General features: G+C 62.0%; 1 protein-coding gene across 5 annotated transcripts in view; it reads right to left on the reverse strand.

Moving 5' to 3' along the window:
* Window positions 1-5,087: 5,087 nt before the first annotated feature.
* The window catches only part of JPH3 (junctophilin 3), a 159,094-nt gene continuing 142,033 nt past the window's right edge, over window positions 5,088-22,148 (reverse strand). For 4 of the 5 annotated variants that reach the window (XM_027618536.2, XM_027618534.2, XM_027618535.2 and 1 more), the window contains 3 exons: window positions 12,196-12,320; window positions 9,438-10,336; window positions 5,088-7,529 (listed from right to left, as the gene is read on the reverse strand). In XM_027618536.2, coding sequence (XP_027474337.1) covers window positions 7,449-7,529; window positions 9,438-10,336; window positions 12,196-12,320 — 1,105 coding nt within the window. In that variant the 3' untranslated portion in view covers window positions 5,088-7,448. The remainder of the gene's footprint in view (window positions 7,530-9,437; window positions 10,337-12,195; window positions 12,321-22,148) is intronic. The other variant, XR_003524161.2, reaches the window with a different exon arrangement.

Raw genomic sequence — 22,148 nt, forward strand, 5'->3', positions numbered from 1 at the left:
GCTCTATAGGATCAGGAGAGTGTGCCAGGAGCAGGACCAGCACACGCACCCTGCGGTCTGTCGGTGACTCGTGTGCCCCACTGACTCCTCTGGACACCCTGATGCCCACCACAGGCATGAGTGGCCAGTACGAAGCCCAAGGCCTCCATTCCCTGCGTTGCTGGAACCAGAACAGCTGGATACAGCTGTATTCCGAGTCAGCGAGGGCCCTGCAGTCACACGTCCTGTCTTGTCTGTCCCTTGGTTGGCTGAGTTGTTGGTAAGCCCCCGTACCACCGGCCGGGTTGTTGGGTTCTGCCCCTGTCTCTTACGGTGCCCATCTGCTGGCCGTGCCCTCTCAGGCACCAGCAGAGCCCCTTGGTGGGGGGTGGGGGGTTTTGAATGTGAAGACTTCTGTACCCTCCCTGAGTCCCCGGGGCAGCCGAGCCGCTGTCTGGGTCATGCAGGAGGAAGATGGATTCCAAAGGGCTGGTCAGCGATGGTAGATTTCTGGGGTTGGCTTGAATGGAACAAACATCCTTACCATTCAGAGTGTTTCTCCGTTTGTCTCTAAAAGATGACAAGAGTGGTATTTATTGCAGTTCGACACGTTTTGGGTTCCTTACCAAGTTGTACAGACAGGGAGTCAGTGGCTAGCTGACAGTAGAGACACACTGAGGGGCCAGAGGCTGACCAGGGCCTGCCGGTGACAGATGGTCTTCTCAGGGCTGTCCCCTGGGGCTAGAGGGGCCCTCAGGCTGCCACCCAGGAGAGTTTAGGCACAAGCTTGGGTTCAGATCGGGTGACCCAAGTGAGGTTCACACTTGGGAACCAGCCCCCCTCCACATGTGTTGGGGTGAGGAAGAGGTGACACGGTGTTGACTGGGGCCTGGGGAGGGGCAGCTGCTTCCTAGGGCGGGGGTGGGGGGAACGTGCCCCACTTCAGCTTGAGGGAGCATGAACTCCATCTACTGTCCACTGCTTACTTCCGTGAGCACTGAAGGAGCTTTCTAGTAACTACTGCTTTCCCGGGTGTTCTGAGCCAGGAAGCAGGCTGTGTGCAGGCCTTTGGTCACCAGAGACCAGTGTTGTCTTACTGGCCCATGTAGCTCCTGAGAATAGAGCAGAGGCATCTTCATTTCTGTTTTGCGAGAGAGCTTTGGCAGTGCTGGGTTCAGGCTGGGCCTGGCCATCCACCAGTGGTCTGACCGTTGGTGTCCAGCAGGAAGCTAAGGCACTGACCGGCGCAGCCAGTGGCCAAGGACGTAAGCCATTGGGGTCTGAGGAGCCTTCACGGGCACAGCCAACACTGGGCCTGGGTTCCTGGTGCCGAGCAGGCTTGGGACCCTCTGGACCAGACCTGCTTGTGGAGCTGGGCAGCCGTGTGCCCAGCCTGGCTCTGGACTGGGGAGGCTGGCCTAGAAAGGCCCAGGTGTGTCTGGGGGGCATCCCAAGATGGGAGAAACTCTCATCGGAAAGAAAGGCTGAGTAAACTCCCCCCATGAGACACTTAAACTAGGTTTAGCACAGCAATACCGTGAGGCCCCTGGGGCAGAGCCTGTGGAGGGGAGTGTGCGGGGCTGCTGGGGCCGGCTTTGGGAGGAGGGGGCGCGCTTCGGGCTGGGCTCCCAGAGCCCTCCTGCCCGGGACCTAGGCTGCAGGGCTGCTGTCGGGGGAACACAGCCTCTGCCCCAAGAAGGAATTCCATTTCTCCGTCTCAAAATTTTGGCATTAGGAGATTTTAGTGAAGACCTTGATCTGTAATGAGATGATGCAAGGGACCCAGAGTTTTCAAATGATGATGTTTATTACTAAAAGGAGCAAAATTATTTTAAATCTTGACAGTGTCTCTTGCTTTCAGATAGCGAAAGACATAATGGTGTGACTTAAAGTGTTACATTCATTAAGGAAAAGTATTTAAGTTTCACTTTGTAAGTAACCAAGCTATTTTTCCCAGCTAAAAGATAAAATGGCGAGGTAACATTTTTAGCTGCTTCATCAATAAGAAAAATCAAAACATAGTCAACATTCCTTTTTTGTCAATGCACAAACGATTGCACTGTATTAAAGTTTACATGCACCAGGGAAGAAAGTGAGAAAAGAAAATGCAGATTGAGACCAATTTATGTTAGAATTCACAAAAAGGCATCTATGTCAGGGTGAGTGGTCTCCGGTCTAGTGTGAGGGCGAGTGTGCATGTGCCGCTCACCTGAGCAGTGAGGGCCGTGTCGGTTTTATTTCAATCAGGCTACAGCAGGTGGTGTTTCTTTGGACGTGGTGAATGGTGCAAATAAGCCAAGTCCGGCTGTCGGGTTTGGCTCTGTGCACGGGAGGCTCCAGCAGCTGGGCGGTCCCTGACCACGCGTGAGCCGCAGAGTGCCGGTGCTCTGCAGCACGGGGCCCGCCCACCACCAGCGGGCGTAGGGCAGAGAGTGCAGGCCACGCTGCTCTGGTGGCGGCAGTGACAGTGCTGAGGAGGGCAGGGCCCTGTTGGGGCGGACGCCCCACCTCCTGCACCCGGACCCGTCTTCTCCCCGAAGCCAACCCCACGTGGAAGCCCCAGCTGGCTGACTGGAGGGCAGCCCTCCTCCTGACTCCTGCCCTTCGCAGGTGGGTGGTGTGGGTGCCGCTCACTGAAGAGCACTTCGCTGCGTGGTGTGGGGTGCCCTGGGGACTGACAGTGTTTAGGGAGGGAGACCCCCTCAGGCGGCGGGTGTGCTCTTGGCCTCATGGTTGAACAGTGATGGAAAGCCCTTCCTCTGTGACGTGTGTCCTCACACAGGAAGCACTGGGAGACGGTAACTCTGATCTTAAGGGACTTGAAATCTGATCTTTGTAGCAGGCGTGGGATGAATCACCGGGGCAGGTGCTACCAGCACGTGGAGGGGAGCGGGGACCCAGCCAACACCTGCCCTGCCGTCCCTTGGGGCCTCCTGCCCTTCGTGGGTTTGGGCTGTCGCTGTGCCCTCGTCACCAGGTGGTGGTGGCACGGATGGGGAGGGTGTGCGCAGACGCAGCAGTGAGGTGTGAGTCTGGGTCTTCGGCAGGTGGGAGCGGTAGGGGCCGACAGGAGTGAGGTAGGTATGAGGTGTGCTGCTCACTGCCTTCCCTGCTCTGCCATCCCCCGAAGCCCCGGGCCCGGTTCGTGCACCCGGACTGGCCCCGGCCGGGCTGCCTGCTTCTCAGAGGTCGAGAACAAGCTGGAACAACACGTGTTGACCCTTTTGTATCTCAGGCACCTCCGTGTTGGGGTTTCATGCAGAGGCAGACTGGGAAAGTGCCCGTTGTTCCTAGCTCGTGGGCTGCACTTTTGGAGAAGGCGTAGGGTCCTCAGGGGTCTCCACCGTCCAGGCACCACACGTGCTGGTGTCTCCTGTCTGTGGCTTTTCACGGAGCCCAGCGTCTTCCCCCATCCTCTCCCGCAGAGGCTCTCGGTGCCTGTGACCCTTGGTCTCCCGAGCTTTCAGACTGTAAAATACAGTGTCATCTTTCTGTTTTTGAACGAAGGTAACTGCACTTTTTCTTGCTGCTTTTAAGGCTGAGTAAGTTACACTTCTCGGGAACGGATCTCAGGGACACTTGGGGACAGATCATTTTTCCAGTCTTCCCTTACTGACAGTAGCATTGACACGTGGCCGGGCCTGGACAGGGAACGAAACTAACAAGACAGCTTGACTTTGCCGACAAGAGCGCACCTCACTCTTACGCCTTATTTTTGTCTGGAATGCTGGTCCTGTTGCTTCACATTTATGCTTAACTGATGTGAGCAAATCCTGTCCGAGGCAGGACACCGTGAAAACATGAGCCATTGTCTGCTCTACTCAGTGCTGGCCGTGGATTGTCGGGCCCGGCAGCACATGCGGCTGTGGACAGAGAGGCTTAAAATCTAGTAGGCACCTTTATGTTAAGTTTCTGAGACCAAAGGCAAGAAAAACTGGAAGACAAAACCCATAGGAGTTGAAGAAAGTGAGCCTCATCCCGAGCCAAGGTTGGCCCTCTCCTTTGTCGAGAGGTGTTTTCTTGTATCCTCCAGCAAGCACCTTCCCCTGGAGGACAGCGCTGCTGGTGTCCGAGGCGTGTCCCCCCATTGGTGCAAGTGAGACCTGCCTCAGGAGGGGACCCCAACACTGGTGCTGATTCAGGAGGGGATCAAAGAAAGGTGGCCAGAAACCCAAACTGACAAATGTGAGAAGCACCACCACTTTATTTCCTTCACTCCCCCAGATGTTCGTCCGTGTCAAGCCTGTAACGTCTTGTATCTGCACTGGGCTTTCAGTAACATCCTTTGGTTTTAAGAGGGGTGGCCATATAACGGATCGTCCAAACTGGGACTCTCTTGAAAGGGAAAGGGAGCACTTCTAGGACCGGGATGTGGGGCCGCCCTGTTGGTGTCCCCTGTTGGTGTGGGCACCAAACGGGCCCTGAGGGGTGGCTGCAGGCTGTGGGGACCCACCCGTGTTCTTCCTACTTTGCTGGGGAATCTGGGTTGGTGCAAATGGCAAGGAGCCTGTCATCCTCCAGTGTGTGTGTGTGTGTGTGTGTGTGCATGTGCACAGCCCCGTGCAGTCGTTTCAACAAAGACATGACTGTATTGGCTGGTAAATGTGGTTGTGGACTTGTGGGGAGAGCGATTTTGGCAACGGGCGTCGAACTTCTGTGGCTACCCGGAAGTTTCCTCCAGCGACGTACGCTTCCTGTCAATTACTTAGGCTTGTATATTGCACCCCTGCTCTGTGTCTTTGGGAATCCCATGTGCTAAGCTTAAAAGTGTGGATAATTTTTCACGTGCTTGAAATTATCCAAGCACTTGACAGGCACTGAGCAAATGTCAGAAAGCACAAGTAGCCCGCCGTCTTAAGTTTCCTCACGTTTCTGGTAGATGCAGCAGGTGCTCTGTGGGCACAGACGAGCTCACCTACTGACCCCAGAGGGCAGTGTCCTTCCCAGGTCTTTCAGGGTGAGGTGTGAGTGCAGGTTTCCCAGCCCAGGGAAGGCGGCAAGAGCTGGGCATGGAGCGGTGACTTGCTCGCCCCCCCAACCCCACCCCCGGGCCCGGGCTCAGGAGCTCCAGTCACTCAATTTCTCTGCCTCAGCTAGAGTGTGGAAGAAGCTGTCGGGGGAGAAAAGGACTCTCGTGAGGTTGCTCTGGGAGTAATTAGAACGTGTTCAACACTTTGTACCACGCACGCCTGGGCTTCCTGATGGTCCTGTGGGGCCTGGTCTAGCTCCGCCTACGTGCCTACCAGGAGCACGCAGAGAGAAGCAGGTTAGCTGCCCTGGCCCCACAGGAGGACTGGCACCCACTGGGGGAACCTGACGCTCTGGGCCAGTAGGAAAGCCAGCCCCGCGAGCAGAAGCACTCCCGCTGCTGAGCTGCCTGCTCCCTGATCATTGGGGAAACTAATGAACAATCAGCTTCTAGAGTCTCTCAGACCCAGGACGTTGTGGTCTTGGTGGAATCCACAGGGAATTCCCTGGGCGTGCAGGGAAAGGGCGGGCGATGTGGTGGTACAGCCGTGGGGTCAGGGCCAGGTGCGTGATGGGACACGAGCCCCTCATCACGGAACCACTCCTGCTTTCACGGGGCGGCGACTTGCGATTCTCTGCGCTAATCCCGGGGGTGTGTGTGTGTGTGTAGCCTGCAGCTCTAGGCCCCATTTTGTGTCATGCTGTTACCGGAATGTACAAAAAATCTGTCATCTTTACGAAGAGTCACGAACAGAACTCTAAAACCCAGGCCCCAGCATGGAGGACTCTGAGCTGCGAGGAGCAGGAGTCTTTATTTGGTTCACCTCAGGTCTGCAGCAAACCACTCGACAGTAAAAAAGAACGGAAAGTACGATGTACAAAAAGATGTAATTTCCCTTTAGAAAGCGACATTATTAGCAATGTATTTCTTACGGATCCTCGCTCGCCTAGGTCCCCACTCCCCCAAAAAAGACCCCCAAACTAAGACAAAATGAGAAGAAATGGGGAGTGAATGTAGAACAGAAAAAATAAAACTGGATTTAACTGGAACATGCTCTAATCTTTAGTTTATTTCTGGTTAAAAATATAGCAATCCAGTGCAGTGTAGTAAAGAAATCTGCTTGAAAGGTAGCAGAGAAACAGCTAAACATAAGCAAAGCAAGGCAGCGTCCATAGCCGGGCTGCGCCCAGGACGGCCGTGGAAGCTCACGGTCAGGACCGTCCCAGGCGTGAGCTCAGAGGCCTGTGTGTGGACGTGGCCATGCCGCACAGACACGTCCATACACACAGGCTGGGGCTGGCTCCAGGGCTAGGACCACGGGGCGCCCAAACATTCCGGAACCTGGTTCTTTCGTTTGGATGATGGAGCGACACTGGTAGAGAAGGCAGAACTGACTGAAACCAGTGACGTGGGGTGTGCGGGGCAGAGGAACAGGCTACGAGTGCTCAGGAATCTTTAAGCCCACATTCCTGTCCTGGGACCAGACCAGCTCCGGCGCGTGAACGAGGCCTCCGGAAGGAGTGTGCCTATCTGGGGGCGGGGAGTGGAGGCCGCCACAGGACCGAGATGTGAAAACCCGTGTGCTTAGTGACTGAGGGAGGAGGTCACTGAGGGCCATCTGACGGGGACAAGGGAGCCTGGACACACCTCCCGCATGCCCGGTGTAGAGGTGCCGCACTCGGAACCAGCCGTGCTGGCTAAACGAGCCTGCAAGGCTCCCTGCCCTCTGCCCCATCCGCAGCCCTCCTTCCTGGGGGTCAGGGCGGGGGTGGGGGGAGCGGAGAGGGGCCAGACTGGAGGGAACATAAAGACTTTGCTTTCAGACTCGGGGGGCAGCGAGCCTCCCCGTGAAGGCCAGAGGGGGCAGAGGGCGGGGTGTGGCGTTTGGCGGGGGGGGGGGGAAGAGACGAGGCGGAAGGTCCCTGCTTCCTCAAGTACACAGCACAGATTCAAAACAGAGGCCCAGGCTGCCGCCAGTGGGGACGGCATGGCCTCTTCCCCCTCCCGCACGCCCGTAAGCATCCCCCGCTCGCTCCTCCAGGACCCAGAGGAAGAGCAGAGGTAGCTGACTTCCCGCACTCAGCCTCCCAGCGGCTGCTTCCCCATCGGCCGGGCACAGCTGGACACGCGGGGGTCTTCCTCCGGCTGCCTCCTTTTCCAGTCCCAGGCGGGGGGTGATGGCGGCGAGGACCGTGGCCGTTTGAGTTTTTGGCCATTGATTTGCTGGGATCCCTTTCCTTCCACACCAAGCTGGAGGGTCGGCGTGCTGGCCTCCTTCTGCCATGCCACACAGCATCGTGTTATACAAGCAAAGAATTTTGGCTAAAATCCAAAAAACATTACCCAGAAAAAAAGGCAAACTGTGAGTAATACCCAATCACGTTGTTCTGTGAAGACTCGGAAGTGGTTGTCGGGCCGTCCGAGTTATGATCCTTCCCTTTCGTCGTGGGTTACGTCCCTTCTGTACACCAGCCGTTGTTTTTGCTAACGTTACATCTCATCAGATGAAAAAGTTAATAAACAAAATGGCGACTCCGATGTTGAGCAAGATCACCATGGCCACCAGGATGGGAGCCGAGCCCTGCAACGGGAGGACAGGAGAGGTGAGCCCGCTCCCGGCCTGCCCCTGCCTCCCCCTCCCCCGGCCCCCTCCCCAAACCAGGAGCGACGAGAGGGCGGCTGGGGGGGTGGCCCAAGTCCAATAGAGGGTCCTCTTGCTTCTCGGGCTGCAGTGACTGGTCCTGGAATTCCCTCCCAGCGCCAGGCCACTGTAAGTAAATGTCCTCTGCAGCTGGGACAAAATATCGTCCCTGGGATTCCTGATGTGGCCCCTCCAGAACGGCCCCAGCCTTCAGCCTGAGCCCCCAAACCTGGTGATGTCCAAGCCCTCAACACTGGCTTCCCAGCAGACCCCTCCTTCCTCCCATCAGCTGCTCAGCTCTGTGCCTAGTGCTGTCCCTGTGCAGCCTCAGGCTGCCTCCAGGCCTTTCCCGTCCCTGGAGCAGAGGCTCCAGTGACCCAGGGCACCCAGACCCTAGCCTCCCCTCCCTGGGGCTGGCTGTCCTTGGAGCCTCAGTGCTGAGGGCTGCAGAGGCCACTCTGTTGCACAAGGGGCACCAGCAGAATAAACACAGGTGTCCGCTGGAGGCCAGCCGCTTGCTCGCACCTCTCGCCCGGGAAGCTTCATCTTGCAGCACCAACATAGTTGAGGAGGCCACGTGTAGAACCCCCTCCCACACCTCCCACTGTGTCCATCATCCGGCTTCCTATCGTAACTGCACGTGCACCGTGCACACGTGTGTGCACATGGGTACACACACTGCAGAGGCATGCAAATGTTTCTGGCTGCCGGGACAGGGAATGGAGCTGTGAGTACAAGCCAGTCTTCCCCCAGCGGGCACTCACAGGGCCGAGCTCCGGTGGGGTCTGGGCACAGGGAAGCAGGAGCACTCGCTCACAGTGGTTTCAAGGGGAAGGCACCTGCCCCCAGAAAGCATCTCGTCCAAGGAGCACAGGGCCCTGATCTGCCAGACGATGCTGCCCCTCCAGGGGGCAGGCATGGACAGGCTGGCCGCACTGCTGGGTCCCAGAGGTGTCCGGGGCTCTGCGTGCCCCATGGGGCAGGTACACAGCACTCCAGCAGCAGGGGAACAGGCCCTCATGGGCTGATGCTGCAGGTTCCAGAGTGGAGCGTATGGGGGCATGAGCCCTGGGGTGGGGCAGAGAAGCTGTCTGACCAGGGGCGCAGGACATGTCTGCCCCTGGGAGGCAGCCTCCAGGTGGAGGGTCCCAGAAGGTCCGTCCTGTGCGTGAGAACCCACCCGGCCCCACACCATCCAGCCCAGGGGCCTCCGTTACCCTTCAGACTGCCTGCCGTGGGAGGCATGCTCATATGAGGACCCATGAGTGAGCCCCAGTGTCCCCCACTGGCCGTGCGGCCACAACCCACGTGTCGGATCCCGAGGTGGGTGAGCCAGGGAGGCCGCGTCCTCAGGCTACGTGGGAAGAACTAGAGCTCTGGTAGGGAGGGAAGCCTTCGCGTGGACGGCCTCCACAAAGTTTTACCCTGTCTATCTTGCCCATGAGAGCGGGCTTCGTGGGAGGACCCCAGCGCCTGCCCCCATGTAAAAGGTGTGGCCTGGACACAACAGTCCTGAGCCAGTCCCTGGCCCCGTGCCCCAGCGGCTCTGGCTGATCCTGACTCCAGGACCGTCCACCAGAGCAGGGGAGGACCCTCCTGGGCCAGGGGGAAAGACGGGCTCCTGCTACGGCCCGGTTTCTTTTGGGAGCTTCGCTGCTAGGACCGAGCCTGGGAGGAGTAACTCTCTGGGCTCTAAAGGGAGGGGGATCCCGTCGCCCACAGAGGCTTCCTATGTGGAGGGTCCCTTCTCTGGGGAGGGAACCGCTCCCCCCGTGCCCAGAGCCACCCCTCAGCTGGAGGTGGCAGGGCACTGCCTGCCCCCATCGCCAGTGGCTGGCGACCACTCACCGTGCTGGACTTGAGCTCGTCCCCATTCTCCTCGTCCGACTCCAGTGCCACGGGTGAGGACCTCTGGGGCGGGGAGAAGGCCAAGTCCCAGCGCAGCAGCCGGGGCTCAGCCCGGTCCCCCAGCCGCAGGCTCTCCAGCCTCTGTACCGCGGGCTCCACGCAGGGGGCCGGCCTGGCGCTGTCCTTGTTCTGGGCCTTGGACCGCAGTCTCTGTGCCCCAAAGCCCCGGTCGTCAGTGCGGTGGTCCTCCCCCAGGCCCCGGCAGGCTGCCCCCTTGCTGTAGCGTCTCTTCTGGGGGTGTGCCTCCTGCACGTACGCATCCATCCTCAGCAGAGGCTTCATCTCCATCTCGTAGTTGCTCAGCTTCTCCTCCTCCAGCTCTAGCAGCTTGGCGCCCCCGGAGCCAGGATTGCCTGCCCGGTGGTGGGAAGTCCAAGAGAACGTAGGGGGCGACTCCGTCCGCCGCTCCCGGGACTTGGGGTTGCTAGGCTGCTTGTGGCCTGAGCCCCGGCAGCGGAAGTCATCCGTGGGCTGACCACTCCGGAGGGCGCTGCCGCGGATGCCCCTGGGGCCGCCGGCCTTCTCCTCACCCCAGCTGTTGCGGGCATAGTCCCCTCCCCGGCCCTCCAGGAGCATCTGGATGTCCCCGCCTCGCTCCTCGCCCACCGAGACCTGCCGGGAGAAGTGGGCGACCTTGTTCCGTGAGGCAGGGGCCGGGGGCGGGGTGGCCGTGGGACTGGCGGGGAAGCTCTGCAGGGGACTGTCGTCGGGGGTCAGGTCCGAGGGGGTGGTGCCTTTGCGGTACAGCTCGGGGCTCTCCTGCTGCAGGGGCGTCCCCGTGGAGGCCACCTCGACGTCACTGCTGGAAATCGGGTGCTTCGGCCGCTGGTACTCGAGCCCTTTATGGAGGGGCAGGAAGCACAGAGGTCGGGTTACTCAGACCCTCTGCCTCGTGGGGCCTGACCTTACCAGGAGACCGCGGGAGACCAGGATTAGGGCCTGGGCCAGGTGGGGCAGCGGCCAGGGCTAGGGCATGTGCCGTTCACCAGTGGGGTGCGGGCAGAGTGGTTCCCAAAGCCCTTTGGTAGAACCCCAAGCCCCCCACCCGACAAGCATTTGGAGGGTGACCAGGTCCCGAGGGTGCAGCAATGGACAGAGGCTCTGGGCCGCACACACCTCCCCCCCCCGCCGGCTACACAAGAGCCCCAAGGCTCAACACGCAAGCACAGGGGCCGGCCTGCTCCGTGCTCTCAGGTCCCCTGTCCCCCACCCCAGGTCCCTCTGGAAGGTGGAAGAAAGCCTCTTGGCATTAGGTGGTCTTCTACAGGGGTCTCAGGACCTCCCTGGGTGCAGTGTGTGAGAACAGGAGTGGTCTCTCCCCTCTCTATTTCTCTGCTGGGGCAGGAAGGGCCGCAGGAGCCATGGCCTCCACGGGCTGGCAGGGGCTGGACCCAGCCCTCTGTTTATGGAGGAGGAGAGGTGCGCCATGCTGTTTCTGCCACACACATGGCGGCCCGAGGCTCCCGCTCTTGCCTCTGGGGATTTGGAGATGGGGTAGTGAGCAGCATGAGGCTGAGCTTTGGACACGGGAATAGTCATCATGGCTGGTCCATGGAACGGTGACCAAGGGAGGCCCCCTAGGGGCCTGCGGGGTAGGGATCTTGGACCTGTGAATGCTGGCCTAAGTGGTCAACCCCCTCCACCCCCCAAATCCATGCACACCCCATCTGGCACGTGAGGCCAGGGGGTGGGGATGGCAGTGCACCCCTTCAAGCACAGGGGGTCTGAAGCACTGGGTGCCCTGCCACAGGAGGCCAGGGATCACTGCCCTGACCTGGCCTGCTTGCGCCGGGGATGTCCTCGGGGCCAGGGGAGCCCGGACACCATGCCCCGTGGGCAGGCCAGGAGGCTGCTGATCCGGCTGCCTTGTGAACCCCGTGCACCAGGGGGAGGCCCGTGCCCTCCTGGTCGTGCTGCCCGCCACGAGCTGGTTGCAGAGCACCAGCCCTTCCTGGAGGCGTCCCTCTCACAGCCAGCGTCGATAGTGCAGCATTAGCACTTGGACTCCCTGTGCCCCATCGTGGGTCCTGGGGGCACCAAGGCCACTCAAGTCCTCCTGCCTCCCGGAAGCAGGCCTGGCCTCTCTGGGCTGCCCAGAAGGCCAGACCCCCTCCCAGCAAGGCCTAGAGCCATGGGCTCCTGGAGAGTTTGGGGTGGTCTGGGAATGCTGGCTTCTGCTCACTCCTGGGTCCTAACCTGCCGGGACTCTGGAGATTCCAGGGGTGGAGGAAGCTTCCGGGGGCAGGGGGAGCAGGAGATGGGGCAGCTAGTCCAGCCTGAGGGCTTCAGCAGCCTCTGGTCATCACTGACCCCGGCTCCAGGCCTCCTTCTGGCCCCGAGCTGCGTCGAGGCTCACTGGGCTAGACACAGCTGTGGCCCAGCTCCCCCAAGGGAAGGAGGAGGGTCACGCATCTGGCTGCCGTGCAGTGGCTTCTAGCTCCTCCCCGTGCGAGAGCTGCGCTTTCCCACCTGGCCGGCCCCCACGTGGCCCCTGCGACGGTTCACGCGGTGTAGACTGAAGCCTCGGTCCACAGCAGCTGGCCTGATAGCCCCCCGACTGGACAGAGTGGTTCCACAAGAAAGGTCTAGAACCGCAGGAGCAGGAAGGGCGGGGAGAGCGGGAGTGCGCCCGGATGTGGACTGGAAGCCGTGGGCCGCGGCCCTGCACGTGGACGCCCCTGGGGGGATGCGCACTCACCGTTTTCCCGGTGCTGGAAGGAAGGCGAGAACTCTTTGGCAGTGATCCTGGCGATGCGTGCTTCCTCCTGGGCCTTCTGTGCTGCAGTGAGGGCGGCCTCAGCCTTGGCCCGGGAGTGGGAGGTCCTGGCAGGGGGAGAGGGAGGAGGGCCGGTCAGGGCTCTGGCCGCAAGGGCGAGGGCCAGTGGCCTCCGGACCTCATGCACACATGCATTCATCCAGCCACCATACCACCCACCCATAGCAGGCTCGAGGGCCTGCCAGTGCCTCCGGGCCAGGGCACACCCCAGCGAGGCCAGGACCTGGCCTAGGACGGATGTCTGTGCCTGAAGGACGGCCCTCGGCCCCGGGCGAGCACCAGGTCCTGCTGAAGGAGCCCCCCTCCTGCCCGGGGTCGCGTCCACACGCTAGAGGACAAAGCGCACAGCCATCTTGTCTCTGAGCCTCCAGACACAAGCAGGAACTTGGTCCATACTGGTCTGTCCGGGAAGGAGGAGTTGGGGGGCAGCTGTGCCCAGCCACACGTGTGGGGTGAGCAACTGGCTGGCCGGGCTCTGGAGCAGGAACGGGCCAGGCGTGATGCCCAGACCGGTCGGCTGTCAGAAGGTCCAAGGGCATAAGGAACCAAACTCCCCGTCCCCGGGACGAGGCTTGGCTCCGGGCCCAGGGCGGGCACCGGCTGGCCGTGCTGGAGCCACACCTGCCTCCCAGGGCAGCGCCAGCCCAGCAGCTGCCGGAGGGTCTCCAAGTCCGTCTGCCCCACTGCCCCTCACATGGCACCTTCGGGGCTCCAGGAAAGGAGGCTGGGGTGCGTGGGGGCTGGTGGACTGGGGCTGGACCCTGGCCACCCGACCCTCTGGGCCATCCCCTGGACCCTCTGGAAGCTGCTCTCCACTAGCCCTGTATGTGTGGAGGAGACCAGCGCAGAGTTGGAGAGATTTCTCCAAGTCAGCATGAAGCAGGGTCTCCAGATGCTGAGAGAAATCACGTCCGTCTCCCACGGGCTCCGCCCAGGTCCCTGCGGCTCCTGGGGTGTCTGCCACATGCAGCACAGGCACGGCCTTTCCAGGGAGGTCACATGCTTCTCTGTGACTTAGCTTTCCCCCTCGGTCCCACGGACTCCGGCAGCAGTGACCTCCTGCGTGGGGCCTACAGTCCCTGAGCTCAGGCCGGAGCTGGGAGGCTCTTCCACACACACGTGCCGACAGCCCTGCCCCGAGGATGCCACACCCCAGTGAGGACGCTGCCAGCCCCCCTTCTGTGTGTGACGGGGCTAGACAGGGTGTCCGAGGCAGGACAGCCCCAGGCATCCATGCCTCTCATCGGCCTGGCATCCAGGCTCCAGGGCAGCGCATCCCACCCAACCCCAGAGAAACCAACGTGCTGTGGCCTGTCCCTGAGAGGGGCAGCCTGTCACCAATGAAACGTCACTTGACAAATGGTCACTGCTGCCTGGGGACCCCTCCCCGAGTGCCAGGGGCTGCCAGGAGCCCCGGGGGAGCCACTTCCGCCATACCCTGCCCAGCCTCTGGGCTGCAGCCCCGGCCCCTGATGTTCTGCTCCAAGTGCCCTGCATGGCGTCCTGCCCCAGCCGTGTCTATGGCCTTCACCAGACCGTGGCGCCCCGGAGCTAAGATGCGCAGCCTGAACACAGAGGGACAAATGCCCAGCCGGGCAACCTGGCCCAGGAAGGAGGGATGCTCTTTCTGACGGCACATTCTTGATGTGTGCCTGGACCAGGGCAGTGGCTGAACGTGGCTCTGGGGAAACGATACAGATTTCCCTAGAATGGTCCGTAGGTTGCCTCGGTTTGCCCTAATGACCATTTTGTCAAAGCTGTACCTTACTTGCCATACAGTTCACCCATTTAAGGTCCACACTGCAGTGGTTTTCAGGTTCTAAATGGCATGCACCCGCACGGCTCGTTTAGAATGCCTTCAGCGCCCCAAGACCCCACACCCTTTATCTCCAGTGACCCCAGTGCCCGACCCCTCCCCACGGCCCTCTCTGTCAGTGGGCCTGCTCTGACTCTGAGCGAGCACGTTCTCCAGGCTACCGGTATTTCCGTCTGGTTCCAGGACGTTCCCATCACCCCGAAGGAGGCCCGTCCCCATGAGCAGTCCCTCCTTGCCCCAGCGTGGGGGCTTCTCCGAGACCATTTGGTGCTGACGAAGCACCCGCCATGGTCATGGGCCCGACCGCACGCGGCTGCTGCTTGCAGCACTGGCACCCCCCCCCCCCCATCCTGGGACCTAGGGTACTTGGCTGGCAAACGCGTGTGGCCAGTGCCTTCCAGTAAGAGGCTGCCCCGTGGGCTTGTTCACCAGCAGACCAGATGAAGGACAGCAGCTGAGCTGAGCGTGTCACACAGTGTGCCCGAGGGCTCAAGCTCCCTGGAGACCAGGCCAAGCAGGGGAACGTCACGGATGCCATTCAGTGCACACTTGAGACACAAACCCGGGGCTCGGGAGAGGACAGCCAGCCTCTGGACCTGGAAGAACCTCCTCAGCCTCACAGGGCTCTCGGGCTTCCCGGCAAGACCCTCGATGCAGGCTGCTGGGGCCGTGCAAGGTGAATTCAAGGAAAACGACCCAAAGACCAGCATCGAGGGTCTGGTACAGGGCCCATTGCTCTTAGGCTGTGGTTCCTTCTCCAAGTTGAACTTGGATGGCTCAGGGCAGGCACACACCCCCTACCCAGACCCCGCCACAAGAACATTCCTAACAGTTAATGTTGCCGACCAGGTAAATATGGGCGAACGTGGAACCCCATCAGCTCTGGACCAAGAGACGGGACAGGCCACCCCCCCAGAGATGGGTGGAAGAGCGTGGCCCGTAGAGGAAATGCCACGGCGGGTAACGGGCAGCTACGGACGGTTGTTGAGGAGTGGCTAAAGTGTTGGGAGCGACAGCCAGCCAAGCGGACCGGATTGGACGAGGCTGCTCGCAGGATGAAGTTACAGGAAGAGATGAGGAACATTCTGTGTTGGTTAAAGCAGCGACTTTGAGGTTTCCTCATTCAGGGGAGCGACGTGAGTGCGAGTTTGTCATATAAGAGCCCACCTCGCAGGCCTCTGCTTAAATCCTCCTGTGTCGGGCTAGTGGGCATCGTGTGGAAGCATTTCTGCACACACGTGCCCCAACGGCATGCATGTCAACACGTGGGTGCCACGCCTTCCTTCGTCCCCACCAGACACATGGCTTGCCCATGGCAACCTCTCCCACGGGGGAACCTCCCTAAAAGGTCCCCATCTGTTTCTGTCCCAAATCCCTGTAAACAAAGTCACCAGGGTCCCAAACCCCTTCCCCACCCCCTCCTCCTCCAGGGGAGACAGCTGCTGCCAGGGAGGGTCCACGGGACACGGCATCTCTGGCAACATCTGCGCCTCACTGGTGTGGCCTGGGCCCCGACGGACGGCGAGAGCCTGGTCACTACCTTCACACTCCCCACGGGTGCCCGGCCTCAAGCCTGCAGACTCTGGGGCTGTCCTCCAGGCCGCATGGCGGGGTGTGCCCTCCCCCCGCCCCACACGGGACCCTTCCACGGTGGACACACTCCCGGAGAGCAGGGCGTGCCCACCCCTGGAGGGGCTGCTGTTTGGTTTCCACATCTTCGCTTAGTAAAAATAGCACAAACGTTAATTCACCAACATCGTACGTGTATTTACATACATACGTTCACACATAGAGAAAGAATGTGCTGTGCCAACCCTAAAATAAAATCGAATCAAGAAGAGCGCATTTAATAGAGAAGAAAACCTCCCGGCGCGCCACGAGGGCTGACGCTGAATGAGACTCAGGGCCGGGCCAGCAGTCAAGCTCTCCAGGTGAGCACCTGGGCCCCTGGCCCCCACAATCAGCGTGGGGACGCAGAGGAACGGGGGGGAGGAAGCAGCACTCCCCACCCCCGCTGCCCCAGGCTCCCTCCCACACGCAGAACACTCAGGACCCGGGCGCGCCACCCCAGGGGCGGCAGAGGCCCATGACAGGATGTGGGGTGACCTGCCGTGGCTGGCACCCCCCCAATTCTACCGTTGGCACCGGTACTGGACCAGTGTCCCCCTCTTGCCCCTGCCCACCCGGAACCCCGGGACCTTGGGAAATAGGGTCTGCGAGGTGCGGCACCACCGGATGTCCTGGCTGCCCCGGAAATCTGCTTCCCCAGTACTCCCAGGTGATGCTGCTGGCGGTCCAGGGACCTTGCTCTGAGAACCACTGTGCCAAAAGCTGGAGACCCTAGGCTCTAATCCCTGACCTCGGCCCACTCCCCCTGCTGCCTGCAGCTGTCCTACATCCAGCCCTTCTTCGCGGAGGGCCCCCACCTTCTGTCCCCTGTGCGTCTGATCCAGACCGCACAGCCGGCCAGCGGCCCACTCTGCACCCTGGACTGAGGGCGTCCTGCCCCCCAGCACCATCCCAGACCCAGAAAGGTGGGGGCGTGTGACCCAGGATGGGCTCCCCAGCTCGTGGGTCTCCAGCCATGCCAGACCCTCCCCACCCAAGTCAGAATGTGGTTTTCTTCAAAGTCAGCTGTTCCTTGTTACTTCTTGAGGGCAGGTCTTCCCGCAACGAGGCCCCCGTGCCCTATCTCAGGTCCTTGTAGGATTCGCCGTGGGGCACCCAGCTGTCCCCAGCGCTGGTAACTGAGGAGCGAAAGCGGGCCTCGGTGGGGCCTGGGGGTGCCCGGGGGAGGTTCATGCGGGTGCGCAGCGGTGGGCCGAGGGGGCCAGCCCTTGACCCGTTGCCTCCTGGCCGGCGCCCTGGCCAGGTCAGGTCTTCCACAGCGCAGCAGGACACCTGCCGTGTGTTCCAGAGGGCTCATTTTCATACCAGAACAGACGGGGACACCGAAGCACAGAAATCTGGGCTTCCACACACCCCAGTGATGCGGCCTGATGAGCCTCGTCCTCCTCCAGCTCAGAAAGGTGCCAGGGGTCTCCGGTAAGTGACTCAGGCCGCCGCCTTCCTAGTGCATCTGCTTTGGGAAGGGGCCTGGAGGGGGTGAACGGCATCCCCCCGCCCCCGAATTCACATCCATCCGGCACCGATGAATGTGACCTTAGGTGGAAATAAGGTCTTGGCAGATGTATTTAGCTCACACGAGGTCCTACTGGATTAGAGGGGCCCTGAGCCACAGTGAGGACAGAGGCGGAGACAGACGTATGGGGCCAGCAGATGCTGGAAGAGGCAAAAGGACCCCCCGCTTCAGCCTTCAGAGGGCGTGGCCCAGTGACTCCAGGATTCAGACTCCGGCCGCCAGAGCTGGAGAGTAAACTTAGGTTGTTTTGTCCTTGGTTAGAGCTGCCCTGGGACACTACGTCAGGCCGGGGCACGGTCCCGGGGGCGCCACTCTAGGGCTGTGGCCGGAAGCAGGGGGAAGACACGCATTTCCTGGGCCGCACATGGGCTTGTCTTTCACAAGTGGAGACATGCTTTGGGCACATTTAGGAAGGAAGACTCCAAACACGTCAGGTGTTATGAAGTCCTGAGCTGCCCAGGCCCCACAGAGTCCCAGGGCGGCCCTCGGGGACTCAGGCCTCGGTGCAGAGGACGCCTCTGTGACACCAGGGCACCTGCCCCGTGCCGTGCCTTCCCCTCCCACCCGGGACGTCCCCGCGTGGACAGAGGGGCCACCAGCCCTGACCCGGAGCTTATCCTTCCCAGCAGCCTGCCAGGTGGAGCCCAGGGTTCCCGAGAGGCGACCGCGGACAGGTCACGTCGGAGGGGGTGTCCAGACGCCGCTGCCTGTTCCCTGTCTCTCCCACCACACACCACACGGCACACAGGTCACCCTGTTACAACGTGGGGCCTTTTAGCACATCCAGAGAGCTGTGCGGCCATCACCGCGAATTCTTGAACATCTCCCTCTCCTCCGAACCCCCGCCCCCATCAGCAGTCACCCTGCCCGCTGAGCCTCCCCGGGCCCTGGCAGCCACCCCCTGCCTTCTGACTCTGGCCCCTTCCTGTGACCAGGTCCTGCGACACGCCAGCATCCGTGTCTGAGGTTCGCCGCGCTGAGGCGTGTGCTGGTGCTTCCCGGGCCACACACGCTCCCCAACCTGACGCGGGTCTGGGGGCCGCCGCCCGGGCGGGGTAGCCCCTGCCGCAGGAGACACCTTCACCCTAACTGGGTCTGTGGGGCTGTGCCTGGCATGCAGCTTGGCAGCACCGGCCCTCTGTCCCTACCCCACATGGGGCCCAGGGAAGGACGGGAGTCTTTAGGGCAGAGCCTGGAGGAAAAGCTGACACACAAAGTCGGAGTTTAGGGATAATCAAACGCCGAATGATTATTTCACATTAATGCAAAATCCTTCCTTCCCCCGGCAGCATGCTGGTGCCGTGCACCCTGTTTCTACAAACCCGCCGGAGACTAGTGGGTCTCAATAGCAGTCAACCAACGGACATGCTAAGGGCTGTCACAGGAGAGCAGCGTCTTGCTCCACAAAGTCCCGTTCCTGCACCCCCCCCCCGCACTCCCATCTGAGCCAGCGTGGCACTCGGGGGTCCCCCCGCATGTGCCAGGCGCCCCACCACCACCCGGGGTTCGGGCCCGTGGCCTCCGGCGCGCTCAGGCCCTGTGCGCTGTCGCCTGGCACCCCCCAGCTGCAAGAGGGGCCCCCACAAAGAGAAGAGAGGGCGCACTGGGCCCCGGCACGGGCAGCAGAGGCCAGGGTCCGGACAATGGGGGTGTCTGCATTTTTAAGGAGGGGCCTGACGTCGCTAAACCGGCACGCAGCCCCACGTGCCGTGTGGTCCGTCACCCAGCCTGCCAGGTGCCTCTGGTTTGAGGTCTTGCCCCCTCGCACTCGCGGCTGTGTCCCTGGCCCTGGAGGACGGTGGCAGCAGCGGGAGCAGACTGTGGTACGGAGGCACGCTCGCCGGCACCCGGAATGAAGGGGCGCGTGCCCAGTGAGGCACCTGTGGAAGCGGGGTCCGCTCTCAGACCCTGTGTGACAAAGCCGGGCTCTGGCAGCCACTGAGAGGCACGGACAACATGCAGCTTTTGTCTTCCTCGGGCCTGGGAGGCTCAGCCTCCCGGAGGACGTGTGCATAAGCTAAGGACTAAGTTGTGTCCCCAAGAGACATGCTGGGTCCTAACCCAGGTACCGGTGCATGTGACCGCGTTCGGGAGGACGTGATGGAGTGAGGACGTGGTTGTCAGGGTCCCCCCCCCCCCCCCAGGGAGCAGACACCAGGGCACAGACACACGCCGCCTGTCCGACATCCAGCCCCGGGCCCGAGGCTCCCCACGCCCTGCAACCCAGCGCCCATGCCCCTCACAGAAGAAACCAAGGCCCAGAGGAAGCCGAGCCAGCATCCGAGCCCAATATGCCCACTCCTGGCCTGCTCTGCATGTCTGCCCACAACATGCCGTCCTGCAGCCCAGGGGTGCTCAGGGCCTCCGGAGTGGGACCACCGGCCAGTGCCCCGGCCTCGCCCACCTGCCCTGCCCCTTCAGTCAATGCCAGTGAACAGAGGTTGCGGCTCTTGCAAACCCACGTGGCTTCCTCACCACCAGTCCGTGGCTCTGATAAACTGAAAGCGGGGGGATGGTTTCGGGGTTGAGCTGGAAAGGAGCAGGGTCAGGGCTGGTGCCGGGGAGAGGAGGGGAGGGAAGGGGAGAGAAGCTGGCAGGGACCCGGTACGCGCCTGAGGGTTTTCAGGTGAGAGCACAGCCACAGTACCACCCGGGAGCTGGTCGGAAATGCGGGTTCTCAGGCCCCACCAACCTGCAGAATCACAGAAGCCCAGCTCAGAAAAGGCCACGCTGAGCCTCCAGTGTACCACCTCTAAGACCAGGACTCCACCCTTTGTCCTTCGGGGGCACCAGGCAGGTGGGGCTGCCCTGGGAGGAGACCGGAGACCCGCCCAGAGAGCCCTGGAGGGGCAGTTCCAGGCCTGGGCTTGAGGCAGACAGTTGGGCTGGTCACCAGGCCCCCTGGGGACCCCAGCCTCCCTGCTGGGAACGGACAGCCATGCTGCCAGCAGCAGCCCAGCCTGCGGGAGGCCCGGGAGGACCCACAAGCTGGGCGCTCACCGCCCTGGTTGGCAGCCGCGCCCATCGTGGGGAAGGGGGCTGTAGCTGCCAGCCGGCCTGGTCCCTCCCGGGGCCCGCGGAGCTCTAGGCACAGAGCTGACCCCTACCACCAGGGCTCAGGTGCCCCCCTCCAAGGGCGGGCAGGGAGGGGGCACCAGGAAGGACAGACAGGGAGGCCCTGGTTCCGGGCTCGGCGATCCTGGGGTGCAGTCCCGGGGCCCGTCCTCTCATTTGCAACTGGAACATCCCTTCTTGGCAGAACCCCGAGGCTGCGTTCTTTCGGGAACCACATGGGCAACTGCGCTGAGGGCGGTGCTCGGGCCAGAGGCCTCTCCCACGCGGCCTCCAGCGCAGACGGCACTGAGCAACCTCGGCGTTCGTTCCAGGGGCCTCTGGCCACAGCCTGGGAGGCCTCTGTGTTTGCCGCCGCCCCAGGCAGCCGTCAGTCAGGCAGCCGACCAGCTGAGTGCCGCGAGCCGCGCCTGGTGCTGCTGCGCCTGGTGCTGCTGCGCCTGGTGCTGCTGCGCCTGGTGCTGCTGCGCCAAGTCGGACGGCCCTCAGCGTGCCGCAGACCACACACCCTCCCGTCCAAAGGGACCACTTGCCCGCCACCTGTGCCCACCCCCCCCTCCCGCCAGGATGGGACACGCCCACTGGAGGATGAGCTGTGCCTGGGGGCCCACAGAAACGCAAACTCTCAGGCCCACCAGGCCCTGCCGAGTCAGGGGTTCCCCCTGCACCCCAGCCCTGATGAGGCTACCCTGTGGGCCCCGAAGCTTATGAGGCTGGGGGGCTTCTCAGGGACAGAAAATACAAAATGCCCACGAGGAGGTGCAGTCAAGGCTCTGTCAGCTGAGCTGCATCAGCTCCTGGGACCCGCCTCTGGGGCAGGGGTACAGCAGGTGCCACAGGGGGGAAATGCGAAGGCAGGCGCCCAGCCTGGGCGGAAGGGTGGGGGTGCTCATGCTTGTGGGGGCCGCGGCTGCAACCAACACCCGGGACAGAGATAAGCCATCAGGTTACTTCAAGAGTCTCTCCTTCCCCGGACGGGACAGGGGCTGCCCAGGTAGGTCCCGCGCTTCTGCAGGTGGGCCAGGCACTCTGTCCTGTGGTGGGGGGGGGAGGGGGGAGAGACAGTCCCACAGGCTTGTCTATGCAGAGCTGGGTGCCTGACCCTGGGCCCCTGGCGTGCACCGCATGGGACGGGTCACGCCTGGCGTTCTCTGGCCGTTGTCCTGTGGACAGCCAGCCGTGAAGCCCGGCAGACAGGCCAGAGGCTCTCAGGTGTGTCCTCGGCTCCGAACCTGGCTTTCCTGCCCTCCACCAACCCCAGGAACTTCACACTGTAGCGCCAGCAGCTTGGCCAACAGCGGGTGGTCGGGGAGTGCCCAGCGGCCCCTCTCAAGGCGCCCAGCAGAACCCCCAGCATCTGCACGTGGCGATCCACGGCGTGGCCCCGTGGCTGACGGGCAGCGCCCCCAGCTCACCGTGACAGGTGGGGATGCTGAGACCAGAGACGGGAAAGGCCCCGGGTTTAAGCCACTCCCCCGAGTGCCCCACGGTGTCAGACCTGTACCCGTGTTGGAGGCACGGGAGAGAGAAAGGCCCAACTCTTGCCCCTGGAAGGCTCAGAGAGCAAGACGGGCCTTCACCACAAGGCCGCTGGTTCTAACAGCTGCTGAGAGTGCCTCCCCAGGGGCCACCACCAGGTCAGGGAGGGCTTCTTGGAGGAGGGGGACAGTGAGCTGGGATTTGAAGGACAAGGAGGAGAGCTGTATCGGTGAGTGGGGGTGGGGCCTGGGCGGCAATGGAGACCACGGAGCCCCAAGAACTTGAGCAGAGAAAGGGGCTGGGGCAGGTGCTGGAGCTCAGAGCCCTGTCTCCCCCGAGACCAGCAAGGGGCCTCTGCAGGGCCAT

Source organism: Zalophus californianus, chromosome 17, assembly GCF_009762305.2.
Source record: "Zalophus californianus isolate mZalCal1 chromosome 17, mZalCal1.pri.v2, whole genome shotgun sequence".
Lineage (NCBI taxonomy): Eukaryota > Metazoa > Chordata > Mammalia > Carnivora > Otariidae > Zalophus > Zalophus californianus.